The sequence below is a fragment of the Dendrobates tinctorius genome, unplaced genomic scaffold (genome assembly GCF_039654945.1).
Source record: "Dendrobates tinctorius isolate UK_male_01 unplaced genomic scaffold, ASM3965494v1 ptg000156l, whole genome shotgun sequence".
NCBI lineage: Eukaryota > Metazoa > Chordata > Amphibia > Anura > Dendrobatidae > Dendrobates > Dendrobates tinctorius.
In genome coordinates this window covers 29,159,616-29,174,557 of record NW_027361823.1, presented here as the reverse complement: position 1 = coordinate 29,174,557, position 14,942 = coordinate 29,159,616, and the positions used below count along the sequence as shown (strand labels likewise).

The following is a 14,942-nucleotide window of genomic DNA, read 5'->3' as shown; positions in this document are numbered from 1 at the left end:
AATATTGGTGCTGATTAACCTCCTACTTGGCTTGTTGGGAACTCTTCCCTTTACCCCGTCTCCTTGTGTAGGTCATTTCTTGCCTCGAGCAAACTGACACTATTAATATTCTTCCCATGCAATCCATTCCTATAGGATTCACTGTGGTTCTTGGTAACCTTTCCCCTGACAGTGATCGTGTGCGGGTAGAAAGGAGCAGTCGGGCATCTCCAAATTGAATTTGCTTTTGAAGTAACCAAGGTTGGGTGAAGGCTTGAGATGCTCGGTCTTTAATGTCAATATATCAGCATATCCAAGAATCAGAAGACTGATCCTTCATAGCAAGACTGGATTAGAAGAGGCACAGCATTCAGAACGCCATGGATCAGACTTACTATGCCCTCAATGTCTGCACGAAGACGAGTTTTTTAAGCTCATTAGTGGTGTTTTTTTGTTTACGATGGGATTTGGTAGCACATTTGTGGCCACATTGTCTACCTTTACTTTACAAATATTGAGATGGCAGCTATTATCATTTCTGTTGTCTTGTGTTTGGTATCCTCAGTCTCATATGTACTAATGGTTGCCATGTTTGTGTCTTTTGGCCCAGGTTCTAGAGCCACAGAATGTTGATCCTTCTATGGTTCAGATGACCTTTCTCGATGATGTTGTATATTCTCTGCTAAAAGGTGAAAATATAGGCATCACAAGTCGCCGCAGGTCGCGCTCCAACCAGAACAGCAACACAATTCATGTACGTAATTCCTATTATGCAACGGTCTTCATGACAAATTGTTTTTTACAGGTTCTCTATAATAAATGTACAATCACAGGCAACATATAATGGGGATGTTAGAAATGGTCTGAAACATTATGGCTTTTCAGAAGGGGGGGAGAGTAAGGGGGCGTCTCTCTGCTCCAACTCGAATTGATAAAGAGTGAATATAGAAGATGGAATATGGGCAGCAGGAATCTCCTGACGGATTCTCTCTAAGATGTGTCGAATGATAGATTAGATTCATATTACTTTACAGCAGGATCAGTGTCTACCGGGAGAGATTTTTAACTTTGGCAAATAAAAAAAAGTGGTGTTGCTGCTTTAGTTTTTCAGATACCTTTTAGAAAATTCTATGTGCAATCAGATTGGTGTCTAAGCATCGGGATCACTTTTCCATTCCTCCAGTGTTTTTGCTGCTGTGTCCGCTAAACTGCTGTCTTTTTCAGGGTCATTATACACGTGCACAAGCAAATAGTCCCAGGCCAGCAATGAACTCCCAGAGCTCCACGAAACAGAGTCAGCACCGAAACGCCCGCTTAAACAAGAGGAAAGGCTCCGACAGCAGCATGCCGGATGAAGAGCGAGTTAAAGAAGAAAGATATGATGGTACTAAGGGGGGCTGTATGCAAACCCGTCATGGTTTGAAATCACAGTCATTAACTGGGGAAAAAGATGGGTTGCAGACAAGGTGAAACTATAGTTGACCAGTACATTTGGCGCCACATCTGAGAAACTTTCACTCTTTTTTTTTTTTTTTTTTTGGACCAGCGATTTGTGGGGTCAGCACACCGATCAATCAAGTTTTGTGATGCGTCGCTTCGATTTGTTGTCTGGATTTGATTGATATACAAAAAAAAGTATCAAGCGTGTTATATATTTTTTTCCTTCCCCCTAAAGCACAGTACTTCCATAGATTTCCTAATTGAACTACATAGACATGCCATCAGCTTGTGCACATGGACTAATATCTATATTTCTGTTTGTAGAAAATTTGAAGAGGAACAAACATTTTCACAGCAAGAGAAGGAAACCCGAAGAGGATGAAAAGAAATTAATTCTGAAAAGGCTGCGCACAGACAATATTTCAGACTACTCGGAGAGCAGCGACTCAGAAAATTCTAATAAAAGGATAATGGATTCTTCCTCTGAGCAAAATTCCGAGAACGAGTTGAAAAGCAAGAACACTTCAAAGATAAATGGAGACGAAGGAAAATCCCAAAGTAGCGAGGGGGCTGAGGAACAGACACTAATAGATAGGCATTCTCACTGGGATGAAATACGGGAAGATAAAAAGCTTCTAGAAGCAGAAAGGATAAAGTCAGCTGACTTACAGCTGCCGAGAGAAAACTCTCAGTTCCTCCTATCCGAACAGACAGCACTTTATGAGCAGAATTCCAATAAATTGGTTGCTCAAGATAGCGTGGTTGAACGGAGCAACACTAACGATTTGTTACAGACTGATCCGCTTATCAGCAAACCGCCCACGCCAAAAAATTCTATTGTCTTGAGTAATGAAAACAATTTGGACAAAGCACCCCAAGAGAGCGGTTCAACCAAGTTTAACATCCTGCCCACTGCCAAGAAGGAGCTACAGGGCAGTGACCCCAAGCAGTCATTTGGCACCATCAATTTTTCCAATACAAAAAAACAGGAATGTGAACGGGGTGGTATTGACTGCATTAACAATAAGACAGATTTGGCACTTTCAGGGGTTTTAAAAATGCCCCAGTCTAGTAATAAAGAGGTGAACGACAGGGAGAAAATCCACCACACCTCCGTCATCGGTAGCACGTCCTTAACGGATGAACAGAAGAGGCTTCAAAAGCAGACTCTGGATGCCCTGAAGACGAAGCCGCATCCATCGGAAATTTCTAGTAAAATCAAATTCAGTTCTTCTCCAGACGTTTTGAAGTCCCGTCCCGTCCACTCTCCAGATTCGGTGAAACTCAAGATGAACTATCACAATAGTCATATCTCTGGAGTGGCTAGGCTTTCTAGTAAAATGGATTGTGATACGCACAGGTCTAGCTTCCATCCAGTGGTGGCAAGAGCCAGTGCGATCGAGTCTACAAAGAGTCCGCTTATTATAGACAAAAATGAGCATTTTACAGTTTACAGGGACCCAGCACTTGTCGGACCAGATACTGCAGCTAATCACATTTCTCCTTATTTGCACCAGCACAATTTTTCTCTTCATTCTCCGGCTCATCGAGCATGTTTACCTCCAAACAACCACCACCCAGCATTAACGGCTAACCCTCATATGTTAACGTCCTCTTCAAACCAAACGCCTATGACTGCTATGAACGCCCATGCGCTGGGTAGCACATCGCACCATTCAGTCCACCATCCTCATTTACTACCTACGGTGCTATCTGGTATGCCCCCTGGGTCTTTGTTAGGCGGTCACCCTCAGCTAGAGACTGCACATGCCAGCAGCCTTAGCCATTTGGCACTTGCACATCAGCAGCAACAGCAAATGTTACAGCACCAGTCACCTCATCTTCTTGGCCAAGCTCACCCTCCAGCTTCTTACAACCAGCTGGGACTTTACCCCATTATTTGGCAGTATCCAAATGGAAGTCATGCCTATTCTAGCCTTGGCTTACCATCCTCAAAATGGGTGCACCCAGAAAACCATGTCAGTGCAGAAGCTTCAATAAGAAGGGTGAGTGATGTTTACTTGTGTGTCTATGTAGTGACGAGCATTTCACCCACACTGGTCCAGCGCAAGCAAGTCACCATGAAAGCGACAGTCCATCATCTATTAAATATCCGACTCTGTTCGCTTAGGTTTGGCTCCATCATGTTCAGACTGTCAGAATAATTTAGTCGGCAAGTCTGTATTAAGATCTGTTAGTATTGAGCTCTGTGACCTGCAATAGATCATAGATACTTTGGTGCCACAATCTCCGTCTTTGAGTTTGTTTGTACAAACACATAAACAATATGTTATAGGTTTTCATGTATGCAGGGTATCCATACATCTGCTATGCGAATTATCCTGTGCAAATATGCATGCTGTTCTTTCATTTGGTGATTCCTTTGTCAGTTGCTTGCAAGCTAAATTTTTTAAAAAAGTGTGAAAAGTTTGCTGCTTGCTCAAATATCCAAGACGTAGTTCATAACTAGTATCAGGCTGTGTGCACACGCTGCGGATTTTACAAAATCCGCGCTGATGAATCCGCACCAAATCCGCAGCGTGTACACGCAGCCTCACTGTTCTTTATTTAGCTCAGTGTTGCGGCAAAAATGTGAGAGAGCTCTCCTCTCTCTTCCTTTTTCTCATTGATGGAGATCTCTGCAGCAGAATGGGGGGGGGGGGGTGTTGTCAAATATCTCCACAGCATAGAGAGGGAAGAAATGCATGTATGGTTTTGGGGAGGGCAGAGAATACAGGCTGGAGGAAAGCATTTGAGGCAGAAATCAGTGCAGTATAAATGCTGCGATTGATAATGAAGTACGCTACCCTGGATAAATAATAATAATAATAATAATAATAATTTTATTTCTATAGCGCCGACATATTCCGCAGCACTTTACATTTCAGAGGGGATTTGTACAGACAATAGACATTACAGCATAACAATAATCACATGGATTATAACAAATACCAAGAGTAATGAGGGCTAACCCAAACCTTACATCCAGCTCAATTTTCACAATAGAAAAATTCGAAACTTTTTGTCTGGCTGCAAACTGCTGATCAAAGGGGTGCAATTTAGTTAACTAAAGATATCCACTGACATACTGAATGTTTGTTGTTGATTTCCCCATTTCCAAAGTGTTTGTTTGTTATTAAGAAAATACCAAGGTGTAATGTGGCTTATATCTAATAGTCTTCATTAGGCTTGTATCACATAAAGAAGTTAGTTATTGTCAAGTTCATTAATTGGAAAAATGGCACAGTTCTTTAAAAACAATTTTTTTTTTTTATTTGTTGCTAAAAGTCCTCTTTGTCCTTGCCAAGTTACCAGTTGCCTCTGCCTTCTCTGAGGTAGATGGATTCCTAGGCAAGGAGAGCAGCGCTTACAAGGTATTTGCTGTAGAGTTTGCAAGTGCTGCTCTGAAAGCTGGATATAGGCAGTTTGGATGACTCCTGCGTTTTCTATGATGGTTGAAAGGTAAAGTAACCTCATATAGCAGCATCAGACTCAACAAAGCTGCTGTCTGAACTGTCAGTCAGGAGCACATTGCCCCTCGACAAGCAGGAAACTTGGAGGCTGGAGAGCTGTGTGCTCCTGATCTATAAAATGAGGAGATCATTTTTACATGGATTGCCAAATAAGCAAAAGTGTTTAATAGACAATGCAAAGTTTAGCCTTTCCACAATTAAATGGGTTTTAAAATAATGCTGCTGTGCAGAGATACACTAATGATGCTGCCTTGCTGTGCCCTGTGTAAGGCTTGATCTTGTCCATGTTGATGGGATTTAGCTGTTGCTTGTATTGAATCCATCGAAAAAAGGAGGCGAAGTGAACATCCTCTACTAATGACCCTGGCTGGGGCTCCTCCACACGTATGGTACCACGTGCCTCATCTGTCATCCATGTAGTGATGGTATCTGCCATAGCAGAGTAACTTTCAGCTTGCCTCAGTAAATCACACAAGTACAGAACCCGAACTCTGTAACCAAACAGAAACTTAAAAAACCATGTATAGGTATGGCCACTGAGCTCTTGTGATCTATTGGGGGAGCTGGAAGTTCCTCTGCTATGGCAGATACCATCATTACATAGATGAAAGGAAAGGCGGAGAGGAGTAATGTCATTAGTTTGTGGTCACCCCTGTCAGCAGTAGCAGCCCATGTTCACCTATCCTGCCTCCTCCTATGGGTTCAGTACAAGTAGCACGTGCTGATAAGCAGTGAACGCTCCTCTTCATGGTTGAGCACAAGCTGTACACAGCAGGGGCAGCATTTACTGGGTTTTTTTGCCTCTTCTGGTTATTGTCACATTTTTACATGCAGTGTTTGACATGTTAAGTGTTTATTGGATCCTGTCCTGTTCGGGTTAAACACGACATGAATCTGCGAGGTGTTAACATGGGCTTACAATATAAGAGTGTCGTGAATTTCTAGATGCATACAGACACCTGATTATGAATTACACAAAATGACATGTTTCTCTGTTCGGACATGTATATAGGAAAAGGTGTTTGTAGCAATCTGCAGTGGTGGAAATATTAGATTAATGTTGGATTTTCACAGATCTGCTTCTTGTGAAGGTAACTGAGCCAATGTAGCAGCTGATGGCTAGGCCGTGATATTTAGCAGTATACCCCTATGTGCGGTCACCGTAACCTGGGAAAACCATTATTAGCAGCGCTGACTTGCTAGACGGCTCTGAGATTCTGCAGCTTCTATCTCTGCAGAGGTCAGAAGCGATCGCTAAAGGAAAATAAACAGGTTTTCAGCGTTTAGCCGCACACTCCCAGATTCTCCTCCACGCTGATTGCTGAGGGGTCTGCGGCCCTGAACTTGAACTGCTGTTTAAAGGAAAGTGGAAATAAAAAGCCTGGCATGAGGTATCGCTGGGTTATAATAGCATCCTTCTGGAGAGGCAGGCCAATGTAAACATCTGGCCGGGATCATTTATACCATGCATATTTTCCATATGTAGTCATATATCATTTTCCTATTACTGTTCTGAGCTTCAAATTACATAAACTTCCCTGAGTGACCCAGAAAGCAGCACATTAACTGGTTCTGGGAGCGCCGCATATTAAAGGGATCATTTCTTTTCTGCTTTCCAGTTCATTGTAGTCTATTGTCCTCCAAGCAGCTTTTTTTAATGGGGTATGACCCCCCCACTATCACTCAGAAACCTTTACCTTAATGTTTAAATGATGTTCGTAGTGCCTCTTGTACAGTGTTTACTATACCTTTGATACCAAATTAGTTTCCATTTCAGATACAAATTCCATTTTTTTTTTTGCTAGTTTTATCTCTGTACTTCTGTTATATTTGTGGCTTTACTATCATATGTATGACTCGCCTCCGCAGCCTCATGATGGTGACACATGACGCTCTCTACCCCACAAGTGAATGGCCTGGTTTCATTTCCCTATTAAAGGGTTTTTTCCACTAAAAATGTGGTCTCCTAGCCACATGATGGAGAATAATTGAAATGGTTATCTACAATCAGTGGTGCACATGCTAAATTCACCTGCTATAAGAATGACAGAAATAGCCGTTTTATCTATATCAGTGGCGATCCCAATATTTGGACCACCAGCGAACATATATTCATTATACTAATGTATGTAGTCTGAAATGCCTAAAGCACCTTATTGTCTATACCACCCGAGTTCTACAACTGGCATGAATGCTCACATCTTCCGAGTGTGCAAGTCTTTCGTTTTGGAGAAAGAATCCACAACATGAAGATCAAACATGTAAAAACTGGAATCCTCCTTTTTTATTTTTCTTTCGCTCTCCTCTCCCTCATCCACGAACTTTGCGAAATGAACATCGGATAAACATTAAATGTTCAACTCATACTTTTGACATTGCCTTCAAACTCTCTCAATTATTTTTCCCCTCCATTTACTGCACCCCTTACTCCTTGTATATGGTGCACTTCACCTACCAAATTTCTTATCCTTGGCCTCCTTCTCAATTCCCAACCTTCATCCTGCTTTCTATTTCTCTATGCTCTGCTACCAATCCCATAATGCATCAATACAGCATCACCTGAGCAACTGAAGCCAGTACCATCTCTGCCTTCTGAGAAGACACTGTGATTATGCTTCTTCCTATATTCCCCTAAATTAACTTGTACATTATAAGGCTAAACTGAGATCTCCTTTATTATAAATGTGTGACAGGAGACATGCAGTCATCATCATTATCAGTGATAGTTGTTTCTGCCACCTTTACTTCCAACCCTGCCCCCCACTAGAGGTATGATCTGTACTTTCGTCATACAAAGAGTTTTGCTAACCGAGATGGTGACCCTCTTCAGTTGACATAAAGCCAAATAATTCTCAGGGGTAGGTGGGTGAAAGTTGCCATGAGATCACATGACTCAATGAAAAAGTAGTATACTGTGCATTTTCAGAGAGAAATTAACTTTATAAAGTAATACTAGATTAGTTAAATATATTATACTAGTGGCAGGTCCACTGAAAAAACAAGATATGGGGGGAAAGATGGAGAGGGAAGGTGAGTCAGCTCCCTCCCCCCCCTTCAGATGTCCTTAAACATTAGACCTGTGTAATTACATGGGTTTCTTTTTAACACAAAAGGTCTGCAACACTTTCTGTGATGAGAAATGGGTTGCTCATCTGGTCTACAGTCCCCCAAACTTCTCTCCCAAATTAAAGCATCACTAAGGAGCATAGTGCCAATATACCTCACAAAAAAAATGTTCAACTCTTCTTGTGTCCTGTTTAGTCATTTGGGATGAGACCGAACAATCTGAATTATGCATTTGTTATTCCTCTTTGCAGAACACTGCCAGCCCCTGGTTACACCAGCCCACACCTGTGACTTCAGCAGACGGCTTACTGATGGGTCACCTTCCTGTGCGGCCCTCCAGTGCTGACCCTCTTAGACCACTAAAATTGGCAGCACATTCAAGTCCTCCTTTGTCCAAACCATCGTCGGATCACCATAAAGAGTAAGTAGTCACATCCACCCACTTGAATGTGGAATATTATGTATAAATAATACATTTCCATAGGCAATAACACAGATGTTTCTGCTTGTATTAAATATTTACATGGAAATCTGAAAAAAAGGGGAAACTTTACAGTCTTGTTTCTCAACAGGGACCTGGAGAAGAAGACGTTTAGCGAATCATTACGTTCGGTAACTTCAGCACCAGTAAAGTCTGAGCACGAACACAGCCGAACGCACTCGGGAAAGGACGGCCATATGCACAGACATTACATGGAGCCTGTTCTGAGCCACACAAAGCTACCACGCCCAACGCCGGACAGTGGAGAGAGGCCGAGCAAATATAAGGACGAGCACAGGAGAATCCTTCAGGAGAACATTGAAGCTACACCTTTCTCCATGAAAATGAAAGCACATGAAAATGAGCGCGAGAGCTATACCAGGGTGCCGCCCATCATGTCCTGCAGCCCAAAAAGCCACATGCTAAAACAAGAAAACAATGTGGAGCGCCCCATATCAGAGTTGTACAAAAAAAATCCCATCTCCCAAAGTTTGCCACAAAGTAATTATTTCACCACGCTGTCCAACAGTGTGGTGAACGAGCCGCCGCGGTCATTTGCATCAAAGGAAGCTGTAAACCCCTTCCCAGAAAAGCAAAATACCAGCCCTTCATCAAATTCTTCTACTATTAATTCCTATATGTCATCCTTATCTAAGCCGCCGCCATTAATTAAACACCAACCAGAAGAGGGGTCAGTGAGTAAACTAAACGAGCAGCTTCCTCAGCAGGTGGCAACGCACACAATCACTTCATACAGAGGAGATAGCAGAAGTCCAACCCAGCTCTCCGTCTCTTCCTCCAATGCACTCCGTAGCATGCCCGCCTTGCACAGGGCACCTGTATTTCACCCTCCAATTCACCACAGCCTAGAGAGGAAGGATGGTGGTTATAGCAATCTTTCTCCACCAACGCTCACCCCAGTGCAGCCTGTAACCACCGGAGGTAAAATCCAGGAACTTCAGAAACCTCCAACACTAGTTCCTGAGCCAAAGGAGGGCACCGCAAATTACAAGAAGAACACAGAGAAGCCTATCCAGGAAATCTGGAAAGCAAATGATAAGCCAAATCATAGCAAAATTGAATGGCTGCCAGAGAAAAATAATGTGAAGTTACCTTCGGCAACCGCATCTGTCATTGTACGCCCACCATCCAGTGCAAAGTATGATAATGTGCCAGTAACTCCTGCAGCCCCCAAGGAGAGAGTTGTCGAAAGATCTTCAGCTGGAAGCAATCAATCCGTTTGCACAAAGCCTATAGAAACCAGAGAGACTGCAAAGTTTGCCCAGCCGCAGATGAACGCAGACAGCGCTCACATGCTGTTTGAGAAGATCGCGCCAGCTCCATCACATAACATTCCCAGTTCATCTGCACCTGCAACTAATATAATGTGCAGCACGAAAACTGATGTGACCACCTCTGCCCCCACCACCACAAGCGGTTCCAGTTGCAGCGGATCAGAAGTAACTTACTCTTTATCCAATGCCGTTTCAACATGTACAGTGATAGAAAGCACCAGTACAATATCTTCAAATCCTACCGTGCCGCCAGCTCAAGAGGTTGCCGTCAGCGCCACGGCTTCAGCCAGTAGCAAAACTGCAAGTGCAATTCAGCCCAACTCTTCATATCCCCCTTCAAGTGATTTCATCCATCTAAAAAAGCACAAGGCGGCTTTGGCTGCAGCTCAGTTGAAAAGCACTAATGCCAGTGATCCAGAGACCAATGCTGTGAAAAATCAGACCATTGCAGCTTCAGGCTCTCCAGAAAGCAGAGCGCCCTGCAGCTCAACAAACACAACAAGCTCTGCAGGCACTGGGCTGGCTTCCCAATGCAGCCAGCCAAACTATCACACAAAACTGAAAAAGGCCTGGCTTACCCGACACTCAGAAGAAGATAAAAACACTAACAGCAAGCCAGAAAGTGCGGGCGGCACCATGGTCTCTGAAATCATTAAGCCTTGTACTGTTAATCTGATTGCTTCAACCTCGAGCGAGCTGCAGAATAGTCTGGACCTTCGAGTGCAGGACGACAAATCTCCCAAGGAAGATAGGCTTACCAGGCGGAGGGTTAAAAGGACTTACGAATCTGGCTCAGAAACTGAGGACTCGGATGAAAGCGAGAGCAAGTCTGGACAGAGGCTGAAACGTCAGCCCAAGCCGACGTACAAAAAGAAGCAAAATGATATGCAGAGGCGAAAAGGTGACACAGACAAAGAGGAGGAAATCAAACCCAATGGTGTTCTTAGTCGTAGTGCCAAGGAGAAGAGCAAGCTGAAGTTACAGAGCAGCAGCTCCAGCAGTAAGTATCAGGCGCTGTATGCGAGTCACATGTTATTATTTATACCAGGGCTCAGCTCTTTTTGTTTCTTGCTCTTGGATTTCGTCCACGCTGCGTTCCGATTGTGTGTTCAGCTTTTCTTAGGTACAAGCAAACAGGAAAGAGGAGCGATCATGGGAATTCTTAGCAGATGTCATCAGACCCATCTAGGTCACTTCCCAGTTTAACCAGTAGACACAGGCTATAAATACTTCTAAGCCTTGTAGTACAGTAAAGACCTCTGAGGTGACAGGACTTGCTCATGGTTTCTTCTTCGGGCTGATTTGTTTCTTGCATTCTTTAGCTCGTCGTTTCTAGTCAACAACTTGTGCTGCCTGCTTTGCATTACCTGCATGTTCAGTGTCTGCACAATGCTTGTTTCTGGTGTTTTGCCTTCTAGGAACTTCATTCAGTGCTCCAGGTATCTGACTTAGTCAGAAATTCCAGGATGTAGTGCCGCCTAGACCTTTGCATCATGGAAGGGTTTCTGCTGACTGGTTCTAGTAGCCATCAACAGAAGCCTGAGTTCTGCCAAAAATGGCTTCACAGGATGTACAGAAGGCAAGAAAAGCAAAGTAAAGCAAATTGTAGACGTAAATGATGATCTGCTTTTCAGGGTTCATTTTCTTTTTGCAGGCGGTGCGCAGAGGCTGTGTCAGCCCTTACTGCTTCCATGCATTGCTGCACAGGACCTGTGGGATTTACTTACATCCAGATTTTCTTGCTTAGAGCTAATGTTTTTAGACTGTTTGTTGGATGAGCATAGCTCAAAAATGGGAGCATTTGCCCATTTCTGTGAGGAGTTTGGTTATGGACAGTGTCTGCCTCCAAGGGTTACTGTATATAGTGGATATGGGCGGTTTACAGTGAAATACTGAGCATTGTGCGGTTTGTGCACCAGTCACACCATTACGAAAAGGTCTTTATTCTTCCATCTGTAATATGTGGAAGACTCCCTGTCGCCTCGCCCGACGTCTGCTTTACTAAATATAGTATTCCCCATGACATAACTATTTGTTAATCTTATACACCTCTGCATTGTGCCATTCCTCTATTATTCCTCTTACGAGTTTTATGAATTGACAAAAGCTGCTCTTGCATCGGTTCACACTTGCTTTGTTCAGGTTGGAGTGCTGTTCAGTTTTTTGTAGTATACAACTGGGTGGTGATAGACTTAAAGGGGCGTGGCAATACTCTGACCTCATCAGCAATGATTGGAGAGTGTTGGCCTGCGCAGAGACACGCCCCCAACAGGTAACACCTCGTTGTCAGTTTATCCATAAGTTTCCCAGCAGAATAACAGAGGAACAATTCAAAGACCTAATAAAATCTTCTCCAGAATGGTATTATGGGGCATAATACACAGCACGGCAGGGGAGCTCCTTAGTGGTTTTGCAGGCCATTTTCCAGTGTATAAAATGACCTGTGAATACTGACGGCTCCGATCCTTTCCTCTCATCCAGTTAATGATGAATGCATGACAAGTCCAGTACAATGAGCGCTGTATCCCTTCCACCTCTTGATATGACATGTTTGAGTCTATGAGAACACCCACCATGTGGTGCACATAATATATTCATTTTTTCCTGTAACCACACTGGAACTGAGTGTTAAATTACCCGATCTTTTCATGTTTGGGGATTTGCAATTAAATCCTAAGTAAAGTCAGGCTGTGACTGAAGCCGCATTCATGGGTCCCCTTCCCCATCACTTCATGAGTAAATGATTGCCATATTTTTGCAGACGGCTGTAGCAGCGATGCGTGCTCCGGGGTAGGTTTACACTCCTCACGTTAGTCAGTGGGCTGTTTGTCTTTCTGCAGGCTATTTTCTGTGTCTGCGAACTCCGCTGCTGCTGGAAATATGAGCGACCCACAGCTATTCCTGTTCTGTGGGCAGTCTGATTATATGAAGTCTTAATTAAGATGTTGACATGAAAATTGTACAATGAATGAAGGCACAACTACATAACTAGCTTGTCACGAGTATGATGGGTCTGACCTTTTTAATTTGGCTTGTTTTTGACTATTTTAAAGAACTAAATGTTGCTGTCTAATGAGGACAACTCCCGTCCATAAGTCCTGGTAGGGCACGTGTATATAGCCCCCCCATGTATTGGATTGGGGAAAGTCGCAATCCATTCTGGAGTTTTCGGGTCGTCCATTGGAATGGCTGCCATATTCTACTGTTTTCTCCTGTAGAAAAAACCGGCCTGGTCCATGGCTTCTCTTGGCAAAATTAGCTGTTTAACAGAAGCAAGACCTGGGGAAGACAGCAATGCTTTGTAATGGTTGCATTCAGTCTGATAACAGAGGTAACCTATGGGAAGTACTTGTTCTCCTTAAAGACACAAGCTCTGTATGGAATCTTCAGGTGCATTTCAGCCGACGATCGTTTTGCTCCATCTTTGGGTGATTGTCAGCCGGTGTACTCTGCAGGATTATCAGGAATCAGGCCTTCCTAGAAACACTCACTCCCAATTATCATGAAGTTTAGCTACCCCTTAAGAGGCAATGTGTGCAAATTGGCACTCCGAGCTGGTATCTTTAACGAAAACCTATTCTTCCCGAATGTTGCTTCAATGCTGTGACCCTCATCCAGCCAAGCCTTGCTTTACACTAATGACCACAAATATGTGGTAGATGGGATAAATACACAGATTTTGCTAATCATCAGTGTTTTAAAGCAAGGTCTGACTTCAATGTCCATAAAGGGACTGTCTTCACAGAATGACTGCTGAGACCAAGTACAGGCGCTCCATGATGGGGTCAATGCTGTCCATCCATCAAAGAAGAGGGTGGTGGTGATGTGTTTCTTCCATAGAGCCCTGCCTGTAAGACTTAATATTGAGCTGGTCTCTTTAAGGATAACCACCACTTTTCCATCCTTGCCTCAGGAGCGTTGTGGTCAGTCTGCCAGACTCTGCTCTACATGGATGAGGAGAAACGTGATCCTCCTCAAATCCATTTTAACTATTTAATACTCTTAGAAAAAGCTGTCAACATTAAAGTGGATCTGTTGCCAGATTTCACAGTGCGGACGGCACACATTAGTAAACAGATCCTAGACCTGAACAGACCTAATCTTGCCAGTGTATGTATTTATGAAATATTCCCTGCTTGGTATTAAAATGAACTCTAGCTGGTCTTCAATATTCCTCAAATAAAAATGAGCGTTTTATAACACATTAGACATGAATTGGCAAACTAATTACACCAGCCTCATCAGGTTTAAGATCTATTTAATTGTATTGTAAAATCTGTTCACATATCCGTTTTGTCATTTAATGGCAATGAAAACCAGGGCTATGGAGTCGGTAAGCCAAACCTCCGACTCCTCAATTTCCATTACACCAACTGCGACTCCCTCATACCAGGGCTATGGAGTCGGTAAGCCAAACCTCCCGACTCCTCCGTTTTCATGACACTGACTCCTACTCAGACTCCACCAAAATGGACTCCGACTCCACAGCTCTGCTGAAATCATTGTGTTTATTAACATTTCATATTGAAGGCCACAAGTGGCCAATGTAGAGATTACCAATTATTTTAATGGTGGCGGGATTGTGTTTAAATTTTTTATTTTTTTTTTTAGAATCCTTGGCAAGTTTTAATTTTTTTTTATATTAATAGTGATCAGTGAACATGTCTCGGGTGTGCTCAACTATTATGTTTGAGTCCCTGCGGCTGCATGCTTTGCGGCTGTTAAACGGCCTCAGCACATGCGGGGATGGCCTAACAAACTTACCCGCTTGTGTTGCAGCTGTCATAAGAGCCGCGAATCGTGCAGCCTCGGGGACTATTATTACGATTATTCAAACATGCAAAAAAAAAATACTTAACCCGAGCATGCTACGATAACACGTTATCCAAGCATGTTTGCTCATCACGAATTACTAACAATTTTAAATGTTGCAAGGTTCACACTGGCCACTGGGGCTTTTTTTTAGACTCTTCTTGTTTCAAGAAACAACACATGTACATAGCCATAATTAACATGCCTCAACCATATCTTTTGTATTGAAGTGTCTTATGAGCATGTGCAAAGGTTATTGTGAGTAGAGTGAGAGTAGAGGAGCTGTGATTGGTGGATCCTTTGTTATCAGCTGTGTATAGAGGTGTTACCTGTCATTGTATTCCTTCCTCTGATAAGGAGTTTGCTGAAAACTCTTCCTGGAAGTAAGAGTCTAAA

At 43.1% G+C, this 14,942-nt stretch overlaps 1 protein-coding gene across 3 annotated transcripts in view; it reads left to right on the top strand.

The window, feature by feature from the left end:
* The window catches only part of JMJD1C (jumonji domain containing 1C), a 278,879-nt gene that overhangs the window by 226,160 nt on the left and 37,777 nt on the right, over positions 1 to 14,942 (top strand). For all 3 annotated transcript variants that reach the window (XM_073548302.1, XM_073548301.1, XM_073548303.1), the window contains 5 exons: positions 590 to 733; positions 1,204 to 1,363; positions 1,744 to 3,425; positions 8,210 to 8,379; positions 8,531 to 10,734. In XM_073548302.1, coding sequence (XP_073404403.1) covers positions 590 to 733; positions 1,204 to 1,363; positions 1,744 to 3,425; positions 8,210 to 8,379; positions 8,531 to 10,734 — 4,360 coding nt within the window. The remainder of the gene's footprint in view (positions 1 to 589; positions 734 to 1,203; positions 1,364 to 1,743; positions 3,426 to 8,209; positions 8,380 to 8,530; positions 10,735 to 14,942) is intronic.